The 27478-nt window shown below is 47.0% G+C and overlaps 1 protein-coding gene across 6 annotated transcripts; it reads right to left on the bottom strand.

Annotated features, from left to right (window-relative positions):
• Positions 1 to 1514: 1514 nt before the first annotated feature.
• On the bottom strand, positions 1515 to 14208 carry GFI1 (growth factor independent 1 transcriptional repressor). 6 transcript variants are annotated; one of them, XM_077976083.1, is made up of 7 exons: positions 13917 to 14208; positions 10572 to 10785; positions 10063 to 10245; positions 7731 to 8218; positions 7478 to 7615; positions 5330 to 5495; positions 1515 to 2953 (listed from the first exon to the last, which is right to left on the bottom strand). In XM_077976083.1, exons 2-7 carry the CDS (start codon positions 10684 to 10686, stop codon positions 2775 to 2777), a joined length of 1269 nt encoding a protein of 422 aa, XP_077832209.1. In that variant the 5' UTR covers positions 10687 to 10785; positions 13917 to 14208; the 3' UTR covers positions 1515 to 2774.
• Between the last annotated feature and the right edge of the window lie 13270 nt (positions 14209 to 27478).

Genomic DNA, 27478 nt, shown 5'->3' with positions numbered 1-27478 from the left:
AGCATAAACAGGGATAACGAAAATGGTCCACATGTTCTAAATGTCATAAGGGAAGAGCAGGACAGCATAGACACCTAGATTTCAATCAGTTCTACTTACCCCTCAGTGCAACTTCTACACTTTTCAAACCAGGTTGGAAATAACCAACCAGTACGCAGGGTGACTTCTGTGGGAAGGATGTTTTTCTCATCTTTATTCACTGGGAGGTTTGTCTCCCAGGACACTAGGAAGTGGTTCCTGGACGCTGCAACTGTTCATCATCCATCAGTTCTGAAAAACTATCTTCAACTCCATTACAGAGCAAACAAATTTAAATTCTGAATGAGAGTAAACTGACATGGAAAGACATGGTGCTGGAAATCAGGTGAGGACAGCCAAGGACTGAGATTTGGAGAAACTGGAGAAAAGCAGCATTCAAGCCCCTCTTCCCCGTCAACCTGGAGAGAAAGTCCTGTGGATTCTATTTGTTTCTCAGGCTCTCAAGCAATCGCTCTTCTCTTTGTGCTGTAGAGAGCAGAGCCAGCCCCTGGGATGAAGGAGTTTATTTTCTGTTTATTCACTTACCATCTCAGTAAATATGTATTAATCTCCTACTGTGTGCCAGGCATTATTCTGGGAACTGAGGATTCAACAAGGAATACATAAAGCTTCCTAAGACATTGTCCTCACTGCTATATCTCCACCCACTAGAAGAGTGCCCAGCACATACTGGGTGCCCAATCATACGTGTGAAATCAATTGGAGTTGGAAATGGGCAATCTGCTGGTACTCAGCATGGGGCACGCATACCCTGAATGTCTGGCTGGGAGGTGTTAAAGCACTAGTAGTAGGGATTTTGGCCAGGACTTTATTCTGGTTTCATTCTCTTAAAGGATTGACTTATGCAAAAAGCTCCCACAGGTGGGACAGAACCAGAAATAACCCAGATCCTCATGTGCCTTTAGATTTGTGACTTGCATTAGGGGAGGCAGCTAACCAATCTCATACTTTTTCTCCTTTCCAGTCTCCACAGAATCAGAGCAGTCAGGGTTGGACTGGAATGACAGAGCTGTCTCTGTATTACTTGATCAAGGAAACCAGTATTGGGGAAGTCAAAAGATTTATCCAAGTCACATGATGTGTTGGTGACAGAGCTGTGACTAAAACTAAAACCTAGACCTAAAACCTGTGATTTCTTTATTCATCTGGGAGTCTTCAGGCCCATAAAAAAATATGTTGACATTTTCAGAGGAAAGAGCTTACTTACGTGCCTGTGGAACCATCAGGGGCTCTACATGGTAGGAGCTTAGTTTTGTACACCTCCTAGTTTTTCTCTTATGAAAGAAGTATCTCTGAGGTATAGGAGCAAAGGAGAAAGTATATGGAAACCAGAGCAATTGGATTTTACTCTTCTGGATATTAGCTTATCTGCTTCACTTTTATACTCCACTGCAGTTTCCTTTAGTGCCAGTTTTCCCCCACAAACTAAAACAAAGGTCTTCCCCAAATTCCCTGCCTAAAGGAAAGGCAATCTGTAATAGTCTTAATACTTTATTAACTTAAAACATCACTCTAATAAATATGTATTAACAAACATAATGCATACCAGAAGATCTAAAAACATTTACCAACCTCATCAAAGTGAAAATACCACTTTTTCCCCCCTCTATGGTACACATGGAGGATCAAAGAGTTGAAGACAGAGCCTTCATTCCCACATGCCTGCTAGCTCAGACATCTTTAAAATATCAGCTTAACAATAAAAAACTGAATATACACACATATCTTTGAAGTAACTGTTCAGCTACTTTTCTTTTTTACACCTGATAAAATCCAAAAGGGTCAAAAGGGAAGGTTTATAATTCTGTGTTGTCTTCTCAGAATTGCCTCCAAGACCCAGCCACTTGGAGGTACAACCGTTAGCTTTTAAGGAGCAGTCAGGGGTTGTGACTTCAGTCTCTCTTCCCCAAAACCTAGCATGGTGCCTGGTACTTTGGTAGCCGGTGATCCATGAACATTTGCTGAGTGAATGAATGACATCTTGTCCACAGGCATTGTTCGTGCTTTTAACTCCACTGATGAGGCTTTCACAGGCCTCCTGAAGGGAGGACCTCTAATCCCCTCTCATCAATTTCTCTTCTGCCCCTTCTTGGGGGTAGCCTTGATGGTGCATCTCATGACTTCAAAGTATTAAATTCCTTCCCCAAGTCAGTTTCTGAATCAGTTTTTGAGGAGGAGAAATGATTCCTCCAAGATTTATAGGCAGCACCCAGAAGAAAGGAGTCAACAGACTCCCCAGAAGAAAAAAAAATAAAAGTTAACACTCACTCTTCTTTCTAGATAAAAATATTAGCATTTGTCCACCTTGTAAATGGTGATTCCTCCTCTTCCACACAAATATCTGGGGTAGGTCAAGAGGGGGAGGGAAGAAACCTGAAGGGCATTCCTGTCTGCAGATTAGGGCTGGAAATGGGAGGGACTGTGGGGTCTAAGATTTATTCTGGTTCCCATTTGACCTTGCCTTTGTCTTCAGGTGTAGAGGAGCCTATTTGTGTCTGAAGCCTAGAGAGTCGCTTGGTTCTCACTTTCGGCTGCACTTTGAAAAGGTACCTCATCTCCTCTGGCAGCTCCAGGAGGTAAGGCAAAGGAGGAGCACCCTGGTGGGATCTGCAGACTGGACCTGGGGTCTGGAAAGTCAGAAGGGAGTGGTGGCAAGCAGGGAGCAGAGTGGTGGCAAGCAGGGAGGTTGCCCTCCGTAGTGTTGTGTAGCTGCTGCTTGCAGCCAGCCAGGGTGCTCATTTGAGCCCGTGCTGCGTCTCCCGGTGCCTTCGGAGGTCCACCTTCCTCTGGAAACCCTTCCCACAAAGGTCACAGCCAAAGGGCTTGAAGCCTGTGTGTTTGCGGCTGTGGGTGATGAGGTTGGAGCTCTGGCTGAATGCCTTGCCGCACACCTGGCACTTGTGAGGCTTCTCACCTGTGGAGATGGGAGTAGGAGGGGAGAAAGTATGAGCCTATGATAAAGCTAGAGGGGACCCACTGTGACCCACATGCTCTCGGCAGCAGCTGGCTGCACCACAGTCTAAGGCCTTCAAGCAACTTGGAGGGTGACGTGTTGCAACATGAACTGACTCCCAGCCTGCAATGCGAGTCCCTGGAAGCCCCATGGGTGCACCAGGTGAAAGGGAGACTTTCTGAGTGGGGGTTCCCAGCCAAAGGCCTCAAACGGTTTCCTGCTAAACGGAAACAGAGCAAAGGCCACGTGCCCTCCCCAGCTGAATCTACCCCGGGAGGACTCCCCTGACTTTATAAGCCATGAACACCCAGAGCAGATGTTCAACAGGAAGGGGGAGGAAGCTGTCCTAAAACCGTGTGACTCCGTTCTAATTCAGAGGAAGTTTTCAAATCTGAATTTCCAAGTGGGTGTTAGTTTGTATGGATCAGTGAGCCTGTCTTCTTTCTTGTTCTTAAAGGACAGCAAAGTATATCTGGAAAAACATCTTAACATGGACTGACTTTCTTTCTTTCTTTCTTGTTTTTCTTTCTTTCTTTGTTTTTTAAGTTCCAGGGTACATGTGCAGGATACGTTTTTCAATATCTTATTTTAAAAATCCACATTGGGCCACAAAGTATTAAGGTAGCTGATACTTTTCTGTCTTGATTTTTCCTTAATTTTATGAGGTTAATAACATGATTCTTTATATACCAGCAATTCTTCACCACAAATTAATAAATAAGAGAACACAAAAAGGTTTTGTCTTGTTCCCTACCTCATGTGTTGTTAGGTAAATGGCATGAATTTCCAAATAGCCCAGCATGGCATTACAGTCAGGGCTCAGCCTTGGAAAAAATATAAAATAGATGAAGTTTGTTTTTGAGGAACCCTCTGTCCTCTTTGCTACACTCTTTTCTGTTTTCATGCTTCAGATTTCCTCGATAAGAAACCACCCATCAAAATGTATTCTATTCCTTTAGGGTCAAACAAATCTGAGAAACAAATTCTAGGTATAACGTAAATGTTTGATAAGGGCTTAATGTTTTATTCAGTCAAGATCCTAGTTGCATTTTGATAAGTGTCCTGAATACCTTACTTATAAGGAGTGAATTACATGGAAATTTCAGGTAAGAGGGAATGATTAAAGTAGAATACTTTTCTGGGTTTTCAATGGAAATATATACATTACCGAAGTATATTTATAAACATCAAGGGTGGGCGTTTAGAATACACTGTGATTTGTTCTAAATCAGTATTCATATTCTACAATAAAATTTTCAGAAATTCTGGGTCTCATGTAAATGTCTTTTGACTATTAGAGTGTTCTTGGCATTAAAACTCCCACCCGCACATAAAGTGTTAGGCAAAGAGTTGAGGATTAAAAGCCAGAGCATTACATGGCTCCAATATTCATTCAGTCTGACTTTTGATAAATCATTCACTCTCTCTGAGTTTCAGGATGGTAAGAGCAGCTCCGTCTACTTTATTGAGTGGCAATAAGAATCAAATGAAATGATAGATTTGAAAGTACTTTGTAAATTGTAAAGCACTATAATAGGTAAGGAATTATTATTATGGCATGAACTTGCAGATATTTTGAAAAGGGCAATAAGTGAACAGAAGCTTTCTGTGTCTACCAACCTTATGACTCTGAACATAAAATACAATAAACAGTGGTCAAGAGTGGATATTTGAGAGGTCAGACCTGAATTTGAGCTCTGGCCCTGTCATTTGCTAGCAGTAGCAGACCCTGGACAGATTACCTAGCCTCTTTTTTCATCTCTCAAATGGGGAGAAGTAGTCGTCTCTACCTCTCAGAGTTGTTGTGAGCATAAAATGAAATAATGCATTTTAAAAATGCTTAGCAGAGAGTTTAATCATATTTGCCATTATTTGTTCCTCTTCAATCAGAATAAGCTCTCAGACTCCTGAAAATGCAGCCAGAGAGGCCACACGAGTCCCTCCCACAAAAGGCCCGGTGGTTAGAGAAAGTCCTCAATCTCTAGGTAAGCTTTAGAGCAACTCTCTAAGAGGACCCTGGAGCTTCATGTTTCACCCAGAGCAGGCAGCAGTGGAAGCAGCTGCTAACCTAAAGGAAAATGTTCTTTCCAAGGATAGAGTAACTGTGAGCTGACCTGCTGAGTGGCCTTTCAGACACAACCCCAAATCAAGGCAGCTCTGGGGAGAATTATGACTATAAATGAACCAAAGAACCCACCCCTTTGTTTTCTTTAACACAGAGCAGGGAAAAACTCCATCAGAAAGGCCTCATCCACCACTCACTGGGGCCAGAAATCAGAGAAGATGAGTAATGTTGACCTCAGGGTGTTTCCTACAAGCCAAGGGTCTTCAGCTTACCAGTGTGGATGAAGGTGTGTTTCTTCATGTCTGACTTCTGGTGGAACCTCTTGCCACAGTACTGACAGGGGTAGGGCCGAGTGTCTGAGTGGATGAGCAGGTGTGTGGACAGTGTGGATGACCTCTTGAAGCTCTTCCCACAGATCTTACAGTCAAAGCTCCGTTCCTGCAGAGAGAGAGAGATGTGGCACTCCTACTGCGGTCAACTAGACTGCTGCTCTCCTTACCCTTGAGCTGACCCTAAAATCCCTTGAACACTTTTTCTTTATTTTTTTGAGACAGAGTCTCCTCTGTCGCCCAGGCTTGAGTGCAGTGGTACGATCTCAGCTCACTGCACCCTCCACCTCCCAGGTTCAAACAATTCTCATGTCTCAGCCCCTCTGAGTAGCAGGGACTGTAGGCACACGCCACCACACCTGACTAATTTTTGTATTTTTAGTAGAGATGGGGTTTCACCATGTTGGTCAGGCTGGTCTCAAACTCCTGGCCTCAAGTGATTCGCCCGCCTCAGCCTCCCAAAGTATTGGGATTACAGGCGTGAGCCACCATGCCCGGCCCTTCAACACTTTTTCTACCAAAATGTTCTTCACCCACAACCTTCCACACCCCATGGCAAAAACATATCCACACCCTGCTTTTTTTGACACCCATTAGCACACACTTCTCCACCCTCCTCAACAGGAGGCTTAGACCTCAGTCACTTGAGATGCCACCTCCCCCCAGCCAGTGTGGGTGCTGGGGGAGACGGGCTGATACTCTTTTTTTTTTTTTTTTTTTTAGATGGAGTCTCACTTTGTCACCCAGGCTAGAGTGCAGTGGCATGATCTCGGCTCTCTGCAGCCTCTGCCTCCCAGGTTCAAGCGATTCTCCTGCCTCAGCCTCCCAAGTAGCTGGGAATACAGGCACATGCTACCGCGCCCAGCTAATTTTCGTATTTTTAGTAGAGACGGGGTTTCACCATCTTGGCCAGGCTGGTCTGGAACTCCTGACCTTGTGATCCACCTGCCTCGGCCTCCCAGAGTGCTGGGATTACAGGCTTGAGCCACCGTGCCCCGCCATGGACTGATACTCTTTTTAGCTACAAGTAGGCATTCTCCTGAGATATCTGTTGGTATATTTACTTGCTCATCTACTCTCCTTCTCTCAGCTAAACTATGATCTCCATGTGGGCATGCTGTCAAGGACCTGATGTGCTGTAAGATTCTTAAGTACTTGGCACCTAGAAGTTAGGCAACAAATGTTTATTAATGAATGAATGAATACATAGCAGGGGTGGGGCATGGTAGCTCACGCCTGTAATCCCAGCATTTTGGGAGGCCCAGGCGGGTGGATTACTTGAGGCCTGGAGTTCGTGACCGGCCTGGGTAACATGGCGAAATCCCGTCTCTACTAAAAATACAAAAATTAGCTGTGCCATAGTGGCATGCGCCTGTAATCCCAGCTACCTAGGAGGCTGAGGCACGAGAATCACTTTAACTTGGCAGGGGGAGTTTGCAGTGAGCTGAGATTGTGCAACTGCACTCCAGCCTGGGCAACAGAGCTAGACTCTGAAAGAAAGAACATAAAGAAAAGAAAAGAAAAGAAAAGAGAAAAGAAGGAAGGAAGGAAGGAAGGAAGGAAGGAAGGAAGGAAGGAAGGAAGGAAGGAAGGAAGGAAGAAGGCAGGCAGGCAGGCAGGGAGGGAGGGAGGGAGGAAAGAATAGCGGGGTAAATATGCTACTAGATGCTCTAAATGAGCTGAGATTCCCGCCTTTTCAGTCGAGAGGGGTCAATGCAAATTAAGTGACAACAATTTGGTGAAAAGAACAGGCACAAAGAAATAGAGCTAATAAGTCTGATATATCAGCAGCACGAATCAGTGCATATAAACCTACCTCAAGCCCAAAGTAACAATGAGGATCACACTCTCGAGGCTCACCGTGGTGTGACACCAAAATCTAGGGCTGCCTCAAGGCCTGAGCCGGCCACGATCCTCCTTTCCCTACACACATGCACCAGGGCAAGGGGACGTAGAGGAGAGGTTGGGGGAGGAAACTGGGGGAAGTTGGGAAGAGAACTTCCAGGCAGAGGGTGGCTGGTGCTGCACCGGGGAGATGTAGAAGATCTCTGAGCAGGGCCGCGCACGGCGGGCGGTGTGCCCCGCGCTTACCTGCGAGTGCACGGCTTTGTGCTGCTCCAGGCTCACCGCGTGCCCGAAGGTCTTGCCGCACATCTCGCAGGCAAAGGGTCTGGTACCGCTGTGGGACCTGCGCACATGCACCTCGAGCCCGTGCGGCGTGGAGAACACCTAAGGCGGGTGGGGCCGGAGAGAAGGCCGCTGAGAGGGGCCGAGGGGCGCAGGTGAGGCCCGGGTAGGGGAAGCAGGTGCAGGGCAGTCGAGGTGGTGAGCTCGTGAGCCTCACCTTGCTGCACTTGATGCACTTGTAGGAGCCGCCGCCCAGCAGCAGGCGGGTGCACAGCAGCTCCGACTCCACCTTGACGCCAGCGCCCTTGTCTGCGTGGAGCCCGTGACCACGCTCGGGGTACAGCAAACCCGCCGCTGCCGTGGGCCTCTCATACAGCCCGGCTGCCGCGGACCCGAAGTCGCCGTAGAGCCCTAGGCCAGGGCCAGCGGTGGCACCGGCCCCTGCGCTGCAGCTCCCTGGCGCCCCGGCCCCCGCGCCGCCGGCAGCCCGCTTTGGGCCGTACAGCGCGGCCGGGTGGCCCGGCTCCGGGGCGGGTTCACAGAAGAGGCCCAGGCCAGCACCGCGCTCCAGGGCCCCACACGGTCGGTAGCTCTGCACCAGGTGCCGCAGGTCAGAACCCGCCAGGCCGCTCCATGAGTACGGTTTGAAAGGCAGGGGGAAGGGCTGGGCTTCGTCCAGCGATGGGCACATCGACTTCTCCGAGGCTGTGGAGGCACAAGGGAGCGTCCGGTCAGGCTTCAGACCGCAGAGCGGAGGCCGCCTGGCTGCGGCTGCGGGCGTGGCGTGTTCGCGGACTGCGGGGCACCCAGCGCTTGTAGAACACTGCGTGCGCCAGGCGCGCCCCAGGGTAAAACGCAGCCCGGGCCCTGGGGCCTCGCGGGCCACTATAGAAGGCAGAGCAGCAAACGGATCATTGAAAAGACCTCGGGAGAGGAAAATTCTATGCGAGGGCAGCGGAAGCGCTCGACGTTCCGAGGATCTTTTCTGGCTGGACGCGCGCACCTGGAGATCCTATAGGGAAGGGCACGTCTATAAATGCCCGGAGTTGAGCTGTTAGGGAGGAGAAGGCCGTTCGGCCCCGCACAGCACTCAGGGGCGGAAGGGTCCAGCCACCAGCGCAGGCACTCTCCCAGCCCCTACATGTTCCCACTCAATTCTTTTTCTTCCCAGAATCCACAAGGAAGGAGGTAGAGGGTCCATAAATGCGTCCCCGAACTACCCGAAAGGCTGGCATCTGAATAAACCCGAAGGTATTAAGATTTCACGAAGTGCCCAGTGTATGTAGCAAAGGTGCAGCAGGAAAGGGGCTTTTGGGCTTAAATTGCCAGCCAGATACTCCCCATTCCTGTTATAGTTTGATGGAGGTGGGGAACCCGAATTTCTCAGAGAATAACTGTATAACTCGTAAGGTTTAGCCACCACCTGCAAGGAGACGGCTCTCTGAATTAGCGGCCTGCTACGCCCCCACCCACGTGAATTTTGCTAAAACTAGTGACCCCAATGCATGTGAGTGCATACAGCATTTACAAATGTGTGTGTGTGTGCGCGCGCGCGCGCACTCTCCCGCGGAGGGAGAGCGCGGGCCAGGGAGGAGCGCAGAGGGCCCACGCGCGCGCGCACACACACACACACACACACACACACACACACACACTCTCCAGTTCAGGCTGGCCACTTTAGTGAGAGGCTGTACCCGGAGTTTCGTTCGGATGGTTCGGGGCGCGCCCAGTCCTTGCCCGGCCACTTGACGCCCTGCCAGGAAGAATCCTCCCGCCGCCGGCTCCCAGACACATTTGCTGGAGCTATGGTTTTCGCCAAGTCAACTCACTGATTGTGGGACGGGTGGTGGTATCTTTTAACACTAGCAAACATGTTCTGGGTATAACCGGCCCTTGACAGAATCCGGCTGGTCTGATCATTCCTTCCCCAGGCCGGGACCCAAGACGCCCCCACCCAACGTGCAGTTTGCCTGAAGCTGGATTGCTCGCTGGAAATGAAACCCAGAGAGCAGGCCCCTGAGGCTGGGTTAGTCTGGCAAAACGAAAAATGAAACAGGCCCCCAACCTGCGCCTGTGAAGACCAAGCCGCGGGCTGAGATTTTCGTCCTGCCCCCTCCCTGCCGCCCAGCGCCTAACTCCTCTGCCTGGCCAGTTCTGCCCTGGTCTCCGTTTGTTTGAGGTTTGGGGTCTAGATTGCAGGATCCTAGCACTTTATAAAACAATCAAATCTGGTCAGAAAATGAAAGGTCGGCGTTGCTGACAGTAGAAACAACTGGTTTGTTTTCCCTCACCGGCCAGCTCCGCGCAAACGAATCTAAGCGACGAGCAGCTAGGCTCCCTCCGCCTGGGATGGAGGCAGCAGCCCCAGCGGGCAAGCTGTCCAGGTCCCAGAGAAGACAGATGCCTCCTTTCCCTACGAATCAGCTCCCGCCTCCTGGAAAGACTCTCCAACTCCCCGTTAGCATATCTACGCCCAAGGTCGCCCCGATTTCCCCAGCACTGCCGGGTCCCTGCAGCTCCCGCCCCAGAGGTTCCCAGTGGGTTCCTACCTGGAGACGCGGAGGGTGACGGAGGCCTCCAGAAGTCCTCAAACTCCGAGCTCCGTTCGCAGACGCTGCCCTCGCAGCTGTCTGGGGATGCGGAGGCTCTGTCTGGGGCTTCGGTCAGCTGCGATTCGGGGGACAAACGGTCCCGGGACTCCGCCTTCGCCCCGCCTGCATTTGAAGTGCTGTCTGCAGAGAGGAGGCAGGTGAGGGGCTCAGGCTGCGACCGGTTGAGTCTGAGGGTTCTGAAGGCTCCCCCAAACCCCCTACCAGGGCACCCGAGCATCTTTCCCTCTCCACCCAGACCCCGGCCGGGAACTCTCTCGGATCCGAGGGCAGACGCAGAGAGGCCGTGGCACCTAGGAGACAAACCCGGAGGAACCAGCACAATAGGAAACAAAAACGGCCGCAAAGGGGACTTTGGGGCAGCCCCTCCCAGCTCCCGACTAATGGTGTGTCGAGGTGCAGTCGGTGTCTGCGGGAGCAGCCCGGCCTGGCCCGCGCGCGCCTCGCACCTGCTCGGCTGGGCGCCGGTACATTCTCTAAACGGAGGGAATAGTCTGATCCCGGGGAGCGCGGCTGGTGGTAGCTGTGAGCCTTCTTGCTTTTGACGAGAAATGAGCGCGGCATGGTGGTCCGGCGCTTTCCCCACTGCGCCCCAAGAGTCCCTGGAGCCGCTGTCACCCACGGTCACTCCGAGGGCTTGCTTAGCCCCAGCCCGGCGAAGACCTGAGAGGGAAAGAAAACCGGGTGGAAACGCGGGTCAGTATTCTCCGGTGCTGGGGACTGGGCACCCAGGCGGAGGGAGAGCGCGGGCCAGGGAGGAGCGCAGAGGGCCCACGGGAGGAGGGGCTTGGCCCCGCTGCGCCGCGCTTACCAGGTGGCACTTGGACAGGTGGCGCGAACCCGCCGTCGTTGCCGCCACTGACACAGCTCAGCGGTAAAACCTGTCCCTGGGCCCTGGCTCAGGCCCCTTTCCTCCTCCCTGCCCACGCCCCCCAGCTCCTCCCCTTTCCTAGCCAAGTTCGCTCTGGCAATCAAACTCTCTGGAAAGCCGTAGTTCCCATCGGGTAGGTTACCCCAACTCATCTACTCAGTGCCTGCCTGGCTGTGCTTTACGGCTGGCGAGGGAGGGCGGGGACACGCGGATCGGTTGAGGGGCCGGGGATGCCCAGTGGTCGAGGACCCGGAAGGGGCAAGGAGCCAAGACATCCAAGACCCAGCTACAAACTGGAGTGAAAGGGCGGGGGGTGGGGGGGAACGGAACACAAGATAAAACTGTGGGGCGGCGGGGGGAACAGCAGCAGAGGGACTGGGGACAGCAGAGGCCAGAGAAAGGAGGTGGGAGAGCAAAGGGACAGGAAAGTGAGGGGAGTAACAGAGGACCAACCCCCGCCCCGGGAGAAACTCGCATCCGGTGATCTCACTCGCCCCTCACTCGTGCCCCACGTAGGAGAAACTTTGGCCCCGGACTCCCGGGTGCGGCGGGCACCGGTCGAGGCTGCGGCGAGCCATCCCTGACCGTGGAAACCTAACCTCGGGAATCAGGTCCTGGGAAAAAGCACTTTCCTTTCTGCTCACCAAAAAATCTTGTCCTAGGGAAGTGGAGCCCGATCCGCGAACGTTGACTGGGAAATGCTAGGTGTCCCGAGTCGGTAGTGCACCGATAATTTAGCAGACAAATAAGACAGGACGCCAGAGCGCGCAGGCTGCATTGGCAGATAGCAGGGGTCGGGCTCGGGCCTAGGAGGGGACTAGCTGCCCGGGGCGTCGCTCTCATTAACCCCCAATCAGTTCACCTAATACCAGGTCGAAATCTGAGCCCAGCGGGAGGGCGTGACTGCGCCTGCCACTAGGCTCCAGCCGGCTCCAGGGGCGGGACTCCACAGTCGAGGTGGTCTGGGGTAAACGAATCTGCCTTCCTCCCGGGGTGAAGGCGATAGGGACCTGGTTCACACGTGAGCTGCAATACAGCAGTTCTCCGTGGCCTTGGCTGGTTCAGAAATGAGGGTGCTGGGAACTCTGGGCCGGGGCAAGACCTGCAGTCCTCCGGCTTCGCGCCGTTTCCAATGCCGGACTAGGAGCCCCTCGGCTTCCTAGGCAAGATGCCGGCCACACAGTCTACGTCTGTCCGTTGGCGCTCTCAGCTCAAAATGAGTCCTACCTAGGGGCCTTGGTCCCTGTAGGGTGCAGGCCCCCTGCCCCAGATCCCCAGCCCCATTGTGTCCCCTTCTCCGGAGGAATGGAAGTAGACCTGGGAGAAAAGACGCCTGGGACGTGTCGCGGGGCACCAGCGACGTTTCCCGCTACCCAAGCGCCCGAATACCCTAGGGGTGAGAGTGCCATCCGCCTCCCTCCGAGTTGACTCCCAGGGCTAGAGCTTTGCCGCTTCCTACACTTCTCATCCGTACAATTAGACGCCACAAACCCCAAACCCAGTTCTTTAAACAGCCGCGAAACTCGGAAGAAAAGAAAAACGGAGTGGCGTTGTCCCGAGGGTCCCGCTGCGGCTTGGACCCACGTTGGCTGGGAGCTGGACAGATGGGGTCGGGGTAGCTGTCAGCGCCAGAGCTAGGTCTGGGCTGGCGCCACGAGAGACCAGGCGGACGCGGAGGCCGCCTTCCCACCCGGGCTGTAAGCCCACGCCTCTCTCGCACCCCGGCCCGCTTTGCTGGTTCCTGTGGGGAGGGACAGAGTTTGGAGGAGACAGGGGCCCCGGGGCCTGGGCCGAGCGCGTGGGAAGGCAACCCCGCGCTGCAGCTGGCGCGGGAGGTGGGGCGGCCCCTCCGCGCGCTCAGGCCTCTCCTCACCGTCCGGGCCCGGGAAGGCGGGAGCCGAGGGCGCTAAGGGGGCGGCCTCCCGAGCGCAGCTGCCGCTGCCTCCCCACCAGATGTTTCCTTCCCGGGTGGATTTGGCTCCCCTGCCGAACCACCAGACCGCCTGCTGCGCGCCCCCAGCTCCAGATTTCCAGCCTCGCTGCGCGGGTCGCGTCCTAACCCAGCTGCCGGAGCTCTCCGGGCTCCCGCACTGCGGTCCGCAGCAGGTGGGAACCCGCCTGCGTCCTCAGGTCGCCCCCGCAGCGCCAGCGCTCCGCGAGTCCCCGCGGCCGCCCCCACCAGGGCAGGAGGCGCAGAACAGGCTCGGCGGACCTACCTGCGGGGTCAGGGCGCGGGCACCGCGCTAGGAGAGTTTTCAAACGGAATCTTGCTTTCGGGAGAGACTGCTCTGTCTCTCTGACTTAAAAAAAAAAAATTCTCCTTCCGAGCTCAGCCCCCAAAACCACAAGCTTCACTTCCTGAGCGTTACTGAATCGCTCGCATAGCCCTCCCAGACCTGCTCCCAACCCCCGTCGGGCGACCGAGCGCGCTCCTTTGCGCAAGTGGTCAGGCGGGTGGGGGACCTGGCCTTTCCAGCCCGTCCCGCGCGCCCCTTAGTCGTCCTCCCAGTTCTCTCCCTGTGGGTCGACAGGGGATGGGGGAAACTGGAGGTCCGTACACTCAGGCACTAGAAATGACTCGAAAGAAAATCAACTATTCTTGGCTCCAGGGAGACTTCCGCAGCGAGAGAAGCCACAGATTCAGGACACAGATTGACTGGCAAGAGAGGGGTGGGGGCGCCCCGCTCCGAGGACCCTCCCCGCCCTTCAGGCCTCGGTCACCCGCTCCCCCTGCCCTACCCCGCCGCCTCCTAGGGCTGCACCACCCCCGGGTCGGGACCGTGAATCACCGGCCCGCGGTGCCGCCGGCCTGGAGCCCGGCAAGTGGCCACGGCGTCCGCAGAGCGAAACCTGCCCCGCGGCCCCGAAATAGCTTGTTGTGGAAACACTTGGGGATAAATACGCCCAACGAGGCTGAAAATACCTTGACACCCAATCCGAGAGGTTTGCTCATTTCCCTTTGGATTTAGGTAATGGTTAAATTTGGAAGATGTGGGCGAGCGCCGAGCCCCCGGCGCAGAGGGCCCTGGCGGCGCGTCCCGCGGGCGCCCGACGGGACCGGTGGGCGCACCCTCCCCGCGCGGAGCTCGCCGGCTCTCGACCGGGTCCGCTCAGCCTTCGACTAATTTCCGGTGGTCTGAACTGCGAAATTAAAGGCCGCGCGGGGGCAGCGCGGGCGGCTGCTCGGCTGACTCCGCCCTGCCGGGGCAAGCCAGGGAGAGCGGGACCTCGCACGCGGACTCTGCCACCGCGTGAGGTCATACCCTGGCACTGGGTGCTGGCGGGAGCAGTAAAGCGCCATAAAAGCACAACTTGATGACTATTTCAAAGTAAGCCTTCTTCGCTTGGATTGTATGTTTCATGAGGGTAGGCACTGGATCTTCATCTTTATGTCCTAGGCAGGCTCTTAAAAGGCTGTGAACTGAGTAAGTAAATGAGTGGGGTTAATTAATTAATTCTATTAAAGAACAGGGAGAAAAAACTTAAAACCTAGCTCATAGCTACATGAACAAATGCAGCAACCTCCAGCGCTAGACTGTATGCCATGACCTATAGTGTGTGGCCTGCTGTATATACTCAAAGCCTACACCCTTTGCTCATTGGAGTGGATGGATGTTGTAGTCATGTTACTTTTCAAAATGAATCGAGTTGGATTTTGATCACAACTTCGTGCACAATAAGCCTCCAATGTCAGACACACACAAGGAGAAGGGATTGGTGCTCTCCAGTTCTTGCAAAATAACTACCATGTTTTAGGTTAATCTTAAATTGTTATGGGGAGGAAGCCCTTAAAGCTCTTTTTCTAGAAATAGTTTTGAAATTATTCTTATTTTGCATTGTAAATTTAAAATTTTGCAGGGAATATTTGGTTAGTATAGCAGTGCTTCGAGCATGTTTTCATAAATTACACGTTTTGTTAAGCAATGGCCTGTGCCCCTATTGTATGCCAGGCGCTGGGCACATCTTGTCTGCCTAGCTGTCCTACTTCATTTGCTCAACACATCCCTTCTTTATATATAATTGCAGAGGCAAGCAATCTTGGTCAGAAAGGAAAATTAAGGACATTTTGTTAATACTTTATTTATTGTGTGCTTTGTCTTGGCCTAAGGTATAAAAATCTCACAGTAGTACAAAAACAAATCTTTCCCGTATTCCCTTCTCTCCTACTCGATAGCAGAAAAAAAACAAAAACAAAATTTTAGAATGAAGTTATAAATGGGACAAAATGAAATTTCTTATCAACCAAGTTCTAGAGAAATGGTTGGACTATTTCCTTTGCACATTAGCAAGTTCAAAGTCAAAATTTCTTGAAAAGGTGTGGTGACTATTTTATAGTTTAGTTGAGTGTTGCTATTTGAAGTCTCAGAAAACTTGAGGGAGCCCCTGAAGGGGGCAGATAAGCACCTTGAGCAGTGAGCAGTATCACCTTAGAATAAACTCCTTTCATTCAGATTTAGTCTAGTCATTTTGCTTTTCACTTGCCCTTCACAGACTCTTGGGATTTCTGAGTTTGAAAAAGAAAACTGAGAACTGGAACAGGGACACACAGAGAGGAGCAGGTGGGAGGGAGATGGCACTGAATTTCCCTTTATATCTTTTACATGTTGAACCATGTGTATGTAGTACTAACTCAAATAAATACATGTTTAAAAAGTATTTAACAGGTATTCAACACGTTTAAAAAGTATTTAACAATACTTTTTAACAACACAACACTCCTGGATGTACAGTGTTGAAGTGTGACTCCCACACTTGGGGAAGAATAGAAGAAAGGTAAGAAGAGGGGAACCCAGAGAGGTTAAGAAACTTGCCAAGGAACAGTGAAGAGCTAGGACTAGAAATAATGATACAATGAACCCACCTCTGACTTCCTGCTTCTCCAAACTACCTCTTGCTTCTGTTAAACTAAGGGCAAAGAGAGTAAGCCACTCCTTCATGAACATTTTTAGAAGCTACAAAGACTCCCTCTCTCTCCATATATTCCTTTGGAACTGAAATAGATCTAATGGTAAGCAAAATGCATACCTGAGGCATAATTTTCTGTAAATAGGGTCTTTCCAAAGAAATAATTTTACTTTTACTGACTTTTCAGTAATTTACTAATTGTTTCTAAATAGCAATAATAATGTATCTGTAGCTGCCAAATAATAACTGACTTTCTCATACCACAAACATTTCCAAGCCTTGGCCAGTAGCCCATTTATTTCAAGCAGCCTCTCATAGATCAGAATTTCCCTACAACAGAAGATTTGAGACACTTAAAAAAAAAAAAAAGGTGGAGATGGAGTCTCGTTATGTTGCCTAGGCTGGTCTTAAACTCCTGGCCTCAAATGATCCTCCTGCCTCAGCCTCCCAAAATGCTGGGTTTACAGGCGTGAACCACTGTGCCTGGCTGAGACATTTTCAAAAAGAAAATTGTAACAGGATATTACCAGTCTCTTCTTTATTTTTTCACAAAGCTTTAAAATTATGATCTCTGTCCTTTGCGGGACGGCATGGGAAAAGTGGGTGATCCTGAAACCCTAGGGGGGGCAATACCCCCATTTCCAGCATACATTTCTATGTTTGCCTAATTTGATTCTCACCATGATGATACCAGGAAGGGAAAAAAGAGTTTAGGCATTTTAAAGCTAGTAAGATGTGATTGTCAATCTCTGTTCTGCTAGTACCAGCTTTGAGACCTTGGGTAAGTTAGCTCAACTTCCAGCCTGTTTCTCACCTGTGAAGTCGAAATACTGGTACCTAACCATGCAAGACTGTGGAGCAATCTTTTTTTTTTTTTTTTTTGAGATGAAGTCTTTCTCTGTTGCTCAGGCTGGAGTGCAGTGGCATGATCTGTGCTCACTGCAACCTCCACCTACCGGGTTCAAACAATTCTCCTGACTCAGCCTTCTGAGTAACTGGGATTACAGGCATGCACCACCATGCCCAGATAATTTTTGTATTTGTAGTAGAGACGGGGTTTTACCATGTTGGCTAGGCTGACTCTTGACCTCGTGATCTACCTGCCTCGGCCTCCCAAAGTGCTGGGATTACAGGCATGAGCCACCATGCCCGCTGTAGCAATCTTTTAATTTGCACTCTTTACCTGTGCATTTCGGCAGCAAGAGGGTTCCAATGTTCCAATGAGGGTTTCTGAGTTTTAAATATAAACATATAAGAAATTATGCTATATTATTCGTATATTATAAATAATAATATAAATAAGAATATATTACAAATTATGCTACATATATCTGATAAGAAAATAAAACCCTGTAAAACAACTTTCAAGTATTATTGCTCTATTATTTAACAAAAATTTTAATCATATCACAGATACAACTGAGTAGTCTGCTTTTCCCCCCGAATATTATTATTATTTTTCTTTTTTCTATTGTCCTTATTTTCCTATTTCCTTTAATGGAATATAAACTTTTTATAGTAAAAATTATTTAAATAAAAATAACGACAATCATCTTCCTTGCTTTTTATATACCATCTTTCATCATTTTCAATTGCTATAAAAAAGTTCTATCAACTAGTTTACTATAATTTACTCAGTCACTCTCATCTTAATATTTAGCTTGTTTCCATTTTTTACTATTTTAAGTAATACAATGAAAGTATTTTTGAATATAGCTTTCCCTACATTTGGAATTATTTCCTTAGGATATATTTTTAGGGGTGAAATTTCTAGATCCAACAGTGATTATTTTTATGGTCCTTGATACATACCAGAACAAGTTTTATGGATGGCGCTTATGTAATGCATAAGCCAAAATAATTCATATCACTTAACAGTTAAAAGACTACAAAAATAAACTAAGGAAAAGTTAGACCTGGATTGAAGACCAGATATATAACTGGTCTTTATTTTATGTACAGGAAGTACTTGTTAGAGCCACACCCTGTCATATTGCCATGGTTTTATCCTCATGTATACTAACAAACTATTTAATTTTTATCTTTGGATTAGCTGTCATGATAGGTGTAGTCAAATTGAAATAAGAATTACATATATTTTAATTGTATTAATTCAAGGAAAATAAATGCAAAGTGGTAATTGTGTGATGCCTTAACTTAAATGATAGGTAATATAATTATCCCCTTCTACTCTTATAAGAAGCAGGCTATCAAAATAGAATTCCACTGACACCATAAGTCAGAATATTATTTAATGGTACCATCATTTGTGGGAAGTGGATAATGTTTTTTTGTACCAGCTTATGCAAAAATTGGGAAATGAAGTAAAGGAGAAACACGGAGATAAACAAGTTAATAGAAGAAGACTTATGGTATAAGAACCAACTTTGTATTAATATTTTTTACTTTTCAAACATGAAGAAAAACATTATTTGCTTTTAATAAACATTTTGGGACTGATATATTTAAATCTCATCATATTTAAAAATATTATCTATTACTATAAAGTTTAAATTAGGCTTTTACATAAAGGATTTCAAACATCTGAAGAGGGAGGAGGCTGTCAGCTTTGGTGTTCAGAGTTCAAATAAGAAAATTGTTAATCTCACCACATACGTATTTTTACATTGTTCCTAAGAATAGATTGAATGAAGTGTCATCTTACTGTGGGCTGTGTGATATGACTCCTCATAGAAACATACCTAGTGTGAACTTTTATAGGAAAAAAAAGGAGTATAGTTTGCTTGGTGAATGGAAAATGAAACGAGAGAAAATGCAAAAATTATATTTCTTTCGAGTTTTTCATCATTTCCTCCAGTATGTTTGGTAATTAGTTCGCCGTACCCCAGATGAAACCCTTCACTTTAAAACAGTACAGCCTATATATTGTAAATTTTAAAAATTACTCACAAAACACAACTCCCTTAGAGGAAATATATGACCCCATATCTGGAGTAAGGTGGGAGTTGAGGCTTCTGAAAATCTCTGGCCACTGCTGTCTGCATGAGGCAGGGCTTGGAGGATCAGCCCACATGAACACCCTCAGGCTCGCCCAAAGAGACAGACAGACAAAAGGACAGCATGAACCGGTAATAGGTAGATGCAGCCCACTGGGTGTTCCACCTCTGCTGCTGTCCTGGGCCTCATGGAAGAGAAGGAAATGCTGGGAGTTCTCCAAGGTAGGCATTCTGGTCATTTCTATTTTATGGATAAGGACACCAGTGGTCCATACATGTGAAAGGAAGGGAAAAAAAGCGGGAGACACCAGTGGTTTAAGAAGCCCAGGTTCTGATAACTAGCAGCTTTCTTATTCCAACCAAGTCTGTTGATTCCAAATATTGTTTCTTTCCACCAAATCACATGACTTGTTTCACATCCAGCATAGGGTAGAAAAGCTTGGAGCCAAAAGTCACGTGTCTGTCACAGACATGAGAGGTGATGAGGATGGGATGGTAGAGAAGAGACACATTCCCTCCCCTCCTGCTGCAAGGCCCAACCCATCACTCCAACAGTGTGGACTTGGCGGGCATGCTGCTCATCCAAAGGTCAGAAAATAATAGCATTTACGGGCTGGCCATGGTGGCTCACGCCTGTAATCCCAGCACTTTGGGAGGCCAAGGCGGGTGGATCACGAGGTCAAGAGATCAAGATCATCCTGGCCAACATGGTGAAACCCCGTCTCTACTAAAAATACAAAAAAATTAGATGGCTGTGGTGGCGGGCGCCTGTAGTCCCATCTACTTGGGAGGCTGAGGCAGGAGAATGGCGTGAACCTGGGAGGCAGAGCTTGCAGTGAGCCGAGATCGTTCCACTGCACTCCAGCCTGGGTGACATAGCAAGACTCCGTCTCGGGGAAAAAAAAAAAAAAAGCATTTAAGTTGCTGAAAGCAGCATATTATGTTAATTCAATAGAACATTTGTAAAGTAAACAAAATAAAAAGTAAAAATACAGCTCCATACCTCACTACCTTAGTTCAACCTCTAGTAACATTTCAGAGTGTTTTCCCCCAGTCTTAAAAAAAGAGTCTAGGTATGTATTTTACATACTATGATGATACTGTATAATTGTCCATTTAGATGATGTGCTGTGATCTTATTTATTATGTTACTGGACAGGTGGATTATTTCCCTTTTTCCCTACTATAAATGATGCTGTGATTTTTTTTTAATTGTACCTGGGTTTCTCTATATGTAGGATTCTTTCTTTAGGATTGATAACCAGAAGTGATTCCCCTCCTAGATCAAAGGTTAGGAGCCTCCCTTTTGTTGTGTTTTGTTTTTTATGTGTTTGTATATTTGCTTTGTAGAGGTAGGCCCACTATGTTTCCCAAGCTGGTCTGGAACTCCTGGCCTCAAGGTGATCCTCCTGCCTTGGACTCCCAAACTGCGGGGATTACAGGTGTAAGCATCCATGCCCAGCTAAAGGCTAGGAATTTTGTCAAGTCTACGGACACATATTGACAAATAATTTTCCTGAATGGTTGTAATAATTACACCCCTGCCAAGAAAAATTATAAATACCACAGTAGCTAAGAGGCAGAAGAGTGTAGCAATTAAGAGCGTGGACTCTAAGCCAGATTTCTAATGTGTGGAAATTTTGGCTCTGCCTTCTTCTATCCTTAGACAAGTTCCTTAACCTCTCTGTACTTCAGTTTCTTCATCTGCAAACATGGTTACAATAACAACACCTACTTCATAGGTTCTTGTACAGATTCAATGAGTTAATACATGTAAAGCATACAGTAGGCATTTACTAAGTGTTAGTTATTGTCACTATTACAACAGGCACTATTGGAGGCGCTTTTTATATACATTATCTCTAACCATCCCATTGAACAGGCTGTGGGAATAGACTCAGAGAGGCTTGCCTTCCCCAAATCACATAGCCAGAGAAGGACAGAGTCCCGATCCAACGCAGGCCAGCCTGACTCCAGAGCCTGGACTACTACAAGATGTAGGCCTCAAGGCCTCTCAGTGTAGGAACAGTAGCTTTGTGCACTACAGGCAGCCCCTGAGACTTGCCAGGAGGCATTTTTATATGGATTTCTTTTTTTTTTTTTGAGACAGCGTCTCGCTTTGTCGCCCAGGCTGGAATGCACTGGTGCGATCTCGGTTCACTGCAACCTCCGCCTCCCGGGTTCCAGCGACTGTCATGCCTCAGCCTCCTGAGTAGCTGGGATTATAGGCACCTGCCACCACATCTGGCATGAGCCACCATGCCTGGCCATTTTTATATGGATTTCTGATATCCCAATTAGACCTGAGAGACTCAGGCTGCCTTCCCCAGCTCATGGACCTTATTTCCCACAGGAGGCTTTCCAAGGGTCACTTCCAGCTGTCATGGTCTGTGTCCCCATAAAACCAAGCAGTTCATCTGAGCTGAGTCTGGTAGAGAAGTGTTAGGGGATCATTGCCTCTTCCTAAAATATTCTCAACTGTTCTTACTGTCTGGCAAGGAGCAATTTATCAGTAGGGACTATCATGAGTTTTCATTTGAGCTTTAATTAAAACACATGAAGGGCCGGGTGCAGTGGCTCACGCCTGTAATCCCAGCACTTTGGGAGGCCAAGTTGGGTGGATCACCTGAGGTCAGGAGTTCGAGACCAGCCTGGCCAACATGGTGAAACCCCATATCTACTAAAAATACAAAAATTAGCCAGGCGTGGTGGTGCGCACCTGTAGTCCCTGCTACTTGGGAGGCTGAGTCAGGAGAAACGCTTGAAACTGGGAGGTGGAGGTTGCATTGAGCTAAGATCATGCCATTGCACTCCAGCCTGGATGACAGAGCAAGACTCCATCTGAAAAAAACAAAAAAACAAAAAACAAAAAAAACCCATATGAACATACACATACCCCTCCCTGCACACACACATACACATACCCCCGACCCAGCATCAGCTGGAGAATGAACAGAACTTCTGTACAAATCAGAGATTTGCTCATGTACCTCACAGTCACTTTGTTCGATAGTGGAAGAAATAATGGGTTGGTAGCAACAAGGAAACACCAGGGATAAACTCTGCTCAGGATGCTGACCCAGGGGTGACCAGTGTGGAGGCTGGTTTAAAAGCAGTCACTGAAGCCTGAAGAATGGAAAGACCCAATGCTGGCACATGTCCTAAAGGAGGACAGAGTTTGTGGACTCAGTTGTACAGTTCAATTCAACAAATATTTACTGAACAATCTTTGTCCTACGCCATGCCAGATGTGAGGTACATAGACTGGATATGGGGTCTCTGCTCTCCTTCAACTCAGAAGTGAATGTAGGAAGGAAGTTGAATAAAGGAGAGAATAAATAAAGAATGTTTCCCTCCTATCCCAGGCCTCTGAGATGGCTGTCTGGCCTGGGACACAGGACTTTTCTTTTGACCAATCAGCACTTTGCACAGTTGCCACTATAGTTCTGAAACCCACCTGATATGAGGCCGGGGTTAGGATTTTGCAGCCTCAAAATATTCTACTGACTGCAGAATAATAAGATCTACTTTTTGCACAAAAATATTTTTGCCTCTGGTTTGGGAAGCATTTAGCAGTTTGGATTATAGAAAGGCATTTGGCATATTCCACAATGCTTCTCTATCCCAAACTACTCATTGTTTTTGCTGGGATTCTTTGAGGAGGAAGTTGGAGGGTAGGTGGAAATGTTTTCCTTCCTTCCTTCCTTCCTTCCTTCCTTCCTTCCTTCCTTCCTTCCTTCCTTCCTTCCTTCCTTCCTTCCTTCCTTCCTTCTTTCCTTCCCTCCCTCCCACCTTCCTTCCCTTCCTCTTACCCTTTCTTCCCTCCCTCCTTCCCCCACTTCTCTCCTTAATCACAAAATTGAGATAACTACGACTATTAACTATCCTTGGTACCAGAAAGAACAGACATATTTCCCGCTGCGATCCTGAACAGTAGTTATTGTGATAGAAATGAATAGTGTTCTTATACAATCTTAAAATAGAGGCAACAAAAGTTATTTCCCATAACACTCAATATACATTGTTGACATCACACGAAAGTGCAATTTGGTAAAAACTATACTTTGGGAAACTATGACACTGTCTAGCAAGGTACCAGCTGTCTACTGATCTGGTTTAATCCACGGATATGTTTGAGACTAGACTGTCTGAAAAAGTACATAAGCTGATATATGCTTCAAATAATCCTCTCTGAAATTGCTTCTCCTTACTGAGTTTTTAATAAATATTTGATGACAGGATGAGATTATGCTCTCAGTGAAATCCTGGAATTCTATTCTGTGTTGTTTGAATTCAGATCCATATGCCTTAATAGACAATTCAAAGGTAGGTTTGACCTGTTGTGAAAGCTGAGGTACCTAAGAATAGCCGGCTGTATCAAAGGCTTTCTCACCCACAAGGGAAAACCAAAGTCAGGTGTAAGCTTTACCCCAGAAAATTGTTTTGAGTCTGCATAGCACACAAATGAGACCCTACAAGGTCACATCCATAGAACAGGACCAAAAGAGTATTTCCCCAAATTTGCAAATAGAGAAAAGTTTAAAGAGTGGGTACAATGAACTTCCAAATAATCCAACTAAAAAGTTTAAGGAATGGTACAATGAACTTCCAAATAATCCAACTAGATTTGACATCAACATAATTTTAACATTAAACAAAATTTAAAATATTAACACCAATAGAAAAAAATCTTAATTTAATCGTGAGTTATTAGTATGAGTAGGGCTACTTCTTGTCACGCCCTCCAGGATTATTTGTGATGTACAGGGAGGTAATTAAACAAAGTGACTTTTATAACATTGTTATTTCTAAACCAATTAAAAGATGAAAAATACCTACCAGATACCTACCAAATGTAAATTTGCAAATATAAAATATATTTTATTTTGTAAATATCTAATCTTTCTGACAGTGATTAGCCAAAAGGGTTTTATCAGGAGATCTGAGTTTCAGATCATAAGAATTATCTTATCTGCATATAGAATAGTGCATGCCTTTCTGTTTTCTACACTAGAAATGAGTTGTCTTGCTCATCTAGGAAAACTTTTCTATTGTTCAGGTTTGTTCTTTTTTTTTTTTTTTTTTTTTTTTTTTTGAGACGGAATCTTGCTCTGTTGCCCAGGCTGGAATGCAGTGGCACAATCTCGGCTCACTGCAACGTCTGCCTCCTAGGTTCCAGCAATTCTCTTGCCTCAGCCTCCTGAGTAGCTGGGATTACAGGCATATGCCACCACACCCGATTTTTTTTTTTAATTTTTTATTTTTTTGAGATGGAGTTTCGCTCTTGTCGCCCAGGCTGGAGTGCCATGGTACAATCTCAGCTCACTGCAACCTCCACCTCCAAGTTTCAAGCAATTCTCGTGCCTCAGCCTCCAGAGTAGCTGGGACTACAGGTGCCTGCCACCACACCTGGCTAATTTTTTTTGTATTTTTAGTAGAGACGGGGTTTCACCATGTTGGCCAAGCTGGTCTTGAACTCTTGACCTCAAGTGATCCACCTGGCTTGGCCTCCCAAAGTGCTGGAATTACAGGCATGAGCCACTGCACCCAACCACGTTCTTTGGTTCTCCACATACAGTCAAAGGTATTATGTAGACAGTCACTAAACTCCTTGCCTGGAACAAATGGTGAATCAGGAGTGTCAAATGCATTTATTTTGCATAACTCTCTAAACAGTTCATGCCAAGGACTATCAGTGTTCTCCATACTATTAGAATTAGAGCCCTTAGCATTTTTGGGTCTAATCATATTAAGCAGCCAACCCCAGAAACCCAAAACCAACAAAAGAACTCCATCCTTAATATTCTGTTCCTCTAGAACCACTCCTGGTACCAAAATCTGTATTAGTCAGGGGTCTCTAGAGGGACAGAACTAATAGGATACACACACACACACACATGCACACACACGTATATATATAAAGGGAAATTTATTAAGTAGTGTTAACTCACACGATTACAAGGTCCCACAATAGGCCGTCTGCAAGCTGAGGAACAAGAAGACAGTCCGAGTCCCAAAGCTAAGAGCCTGGAGTCCGATGTTCAAAAGCAGGAAGCATCCAGCACAGGAGAAAGATGTAGGCTGGGAGGTTAAGCCAGTCTAGTTTTTTCACATTTTTCTGCCGGTTTTATGTGCTGGCAATTGATTAGATGGTGCCCACAGATTAAGGGTGGGTCTGCCATTCCCAGCCCACTGACTCAAATGTTAATCTCCATTGGCAACACCCTCACAGACACACCCAGGATCAATACTTTGTATCCTTCAATCTAATCAAGTTGACACTCAGTATTAACCATCACAATACCCAAGTCAAGATCTAGAATATGTCCAGCACCTCAAGTGCTTTACTGAATTTGCATTTTAAATCAGTTGCTTAAAGTGGGAGACCATTACTGAGCTCTGGTTAAAGACTGGCTTGGGTGCTCCAAAAATCTGGGCCATTGACTATGGTTTGTAGAGTTAGGTAGAGTGGGCTTCCCATGAGCCAACTTACATCTGGGATGCCAGTCCTTCATCTTTCCTTGGAGATTGTTCACATTGCCAAATCCTCAGGTCCTCCCACAAGTTCACAGCAAAGGATGTTTTATTGTTTATTGCTTATTTGCATGGAAAATATTGAACATCTTTTTTTTAAATTTTATTTTACTTTAAGTTCTGGGATACGTGTGCTGAACGTGCAGGTTTTTTACATAGGTATACATGTGCCATGGTGATTTGCTGCACCTATCAACCCATCATCTAGGTTTTCAAACATATTTTTAAAAATCAAACTCTACCTAAGAGAATAGAAAAACACACCCAAAGTACCTATCACTCAGCTTCAGAAGTAAATCCATGGCTAATCTTGTTTCATTTTTGTCCCCTGCACTGCTTCCCTCCTCCACCAGACTACATTGAAGTAAATTCCAATATCATATCATTTCTTCCTGAAAATATTTCAGAATGTCTCTACAAAGAATAAGGAGTCTAATTAAAATAAAGAGCTTCTGCACAACAAAAGAAACTATCACCAGAGTGAACAGACAACCTATAGAATGGGAGAAAATTTTTGCAATCTATTCATCTGACAAATATCTAATATCCAGAATCTATAAGGAACTTAAACAAATTTACAAGAAAAAAGCAAACAACTCCATTAAAAAGTGGGCAAAGGACATAAACAGACACTTCTCGAAAGAATACATACATGTGGCCAACAAACATGAAAAAAAGCTCATCATCACTGATCATTATAGAAATACAAATCAAAACCACAATGATACCACCTCATGCCAGTCAGAATGGTGATTATTAAAAAGTCAAGAAACAACAGATGCTGGAGAGGCTGTGGAGAAATTGGAACGCTTTTACATTGGTGGGAATGTAAATTAGTTCAACCATTGTGGAAGACGGTGTGGCGATTCCTCAAAGACCTAGAACCAGAAATACCATTTGACCCAGCAATCCTATTACTGGGTATATACCCAAAGGAATATGAATCATTCTATTATAAAGATACACGCACAAGTATGTTCACGCAGCACTATTCATAATAGCAAAGACATGGAGTCAACCCAAATGTACATTAATGATAGACTGAATAAAGAAAATATGGTATATATATGCTATGGAATACTATGCAGCCATAAAAAGGAATGAGATCATGTCCTTTGCAAGGACATGGATGGAGCTGGAAGCCATTATCTTCAGCAAACTGACACAGGAACAGAAAACCAAACATCACGTGTTCTCACTTATAAATGAGAGCTGAACAATGAGAACACAGGGAGGGGAAGAACACACACTGGGGCGTGTAGGTGGGAGTGGGGGGAGGGAGAGCATCAGGATAAATAGCTAATGTATGTGAGGCTTGATACCTAGGTGATGGGTTGGTTGGTGCAGCAAACCACCATGGCACACGTTTACCTATGTAACAAGCCTGTATGTTGTGCACATGTATACTGGAACTTAAAATAAAATTAAATTAAAAGAAAAAAAGAATAAGGAGCCAGGTGCAGTAGCTGATGCCTGTAATCCCAGCACTTTGGGAGGCGAAGACAGGTGGATTACTTGGGCCCAGGAGTTTGAGACCAGCCTGACAATATAGTAAGGCCCCATGTTTACAAAAAGTAAAAAAGAAAAAAAGAAAAAAAGAAAAAATTAGCCAGGTGTAGTGTTGCACACCTGCAGTCCCAGCTACTTGGAGGCTGAGGTGGGAGGATCAGTTGAGCCCAGGAAGTTGAGGCTGCCATGCCACTGCACTCCAGCCTGGGTGACAGAGTGAGACCCTGTCTCAAAAAAAGAAAGAAATAAAAGAAAAAGAAGGAAGGAAGGAAGGAAGGAAGGAAGGAAGGAAGGAAGGATGGGAAGGAAGGAAGAGAACTGTTCCTAGCAACGGCTTTTGAGCAAAAGGAAAATTATAGAAAATCTTTAATTTTATATGGGTCGAGTAGCCATTCCAGATTTTGGTTTAATTCATTCATTAATTTAAATTGGTAAATAAAGATGGTATATATTTATGATGTACAACATGATATTTTGAAATATATATACATTGTGGAAAGGCTAAATCAAGCCAATCAACATGTGCATGACCTCACATACTTACTATTTTGTAGTGAGAAAATTTAAAATCTATTCTCTT

Source organism: Macaca mulatta, chromosome 1 (assembly GCF_049350105.2).
Source record: "Macaca mulatta isolate MMU2019108-1 chromosome 1, T2T-MMU8v2.0, whole genome shotgun sequence".
In the NCBI taxonomy this organism is placed as follows: Eukaryota; Metazoa; Chordata; class Mammalia; order Primates; family Cercopithecidae; genus Macaca; species Macaca mulatta.
Note: the sequence above shows the minus strand (reverse complement) of the source record. Positions and strands in the feature narration are given on the sequence as shown.

Coding starts and splice junctions, on each gene's coding strand:
- GFI1 (XM_077976083.1), bottom strand. CDS start 10,686: ATGCCGCGCTCATTTCTCGTCAAAAGCAAGAAGGCTCACAGCTACCAC. Junction 8,219..10,062: donor GTCACCCTCCGCGTCTCCAG/GTAGGAACCCAC, acceptor GTGCCTCCACAG/CCTCGGAGAAGTCGATGTGC. Junction 5,496..7,477: donor ACAAAGCCGTGCACTCGCAG/GTAAGCGCGGGG, acceptor CTCTCTCTGCAG/GAACGGAGCTTTGACTGTAA.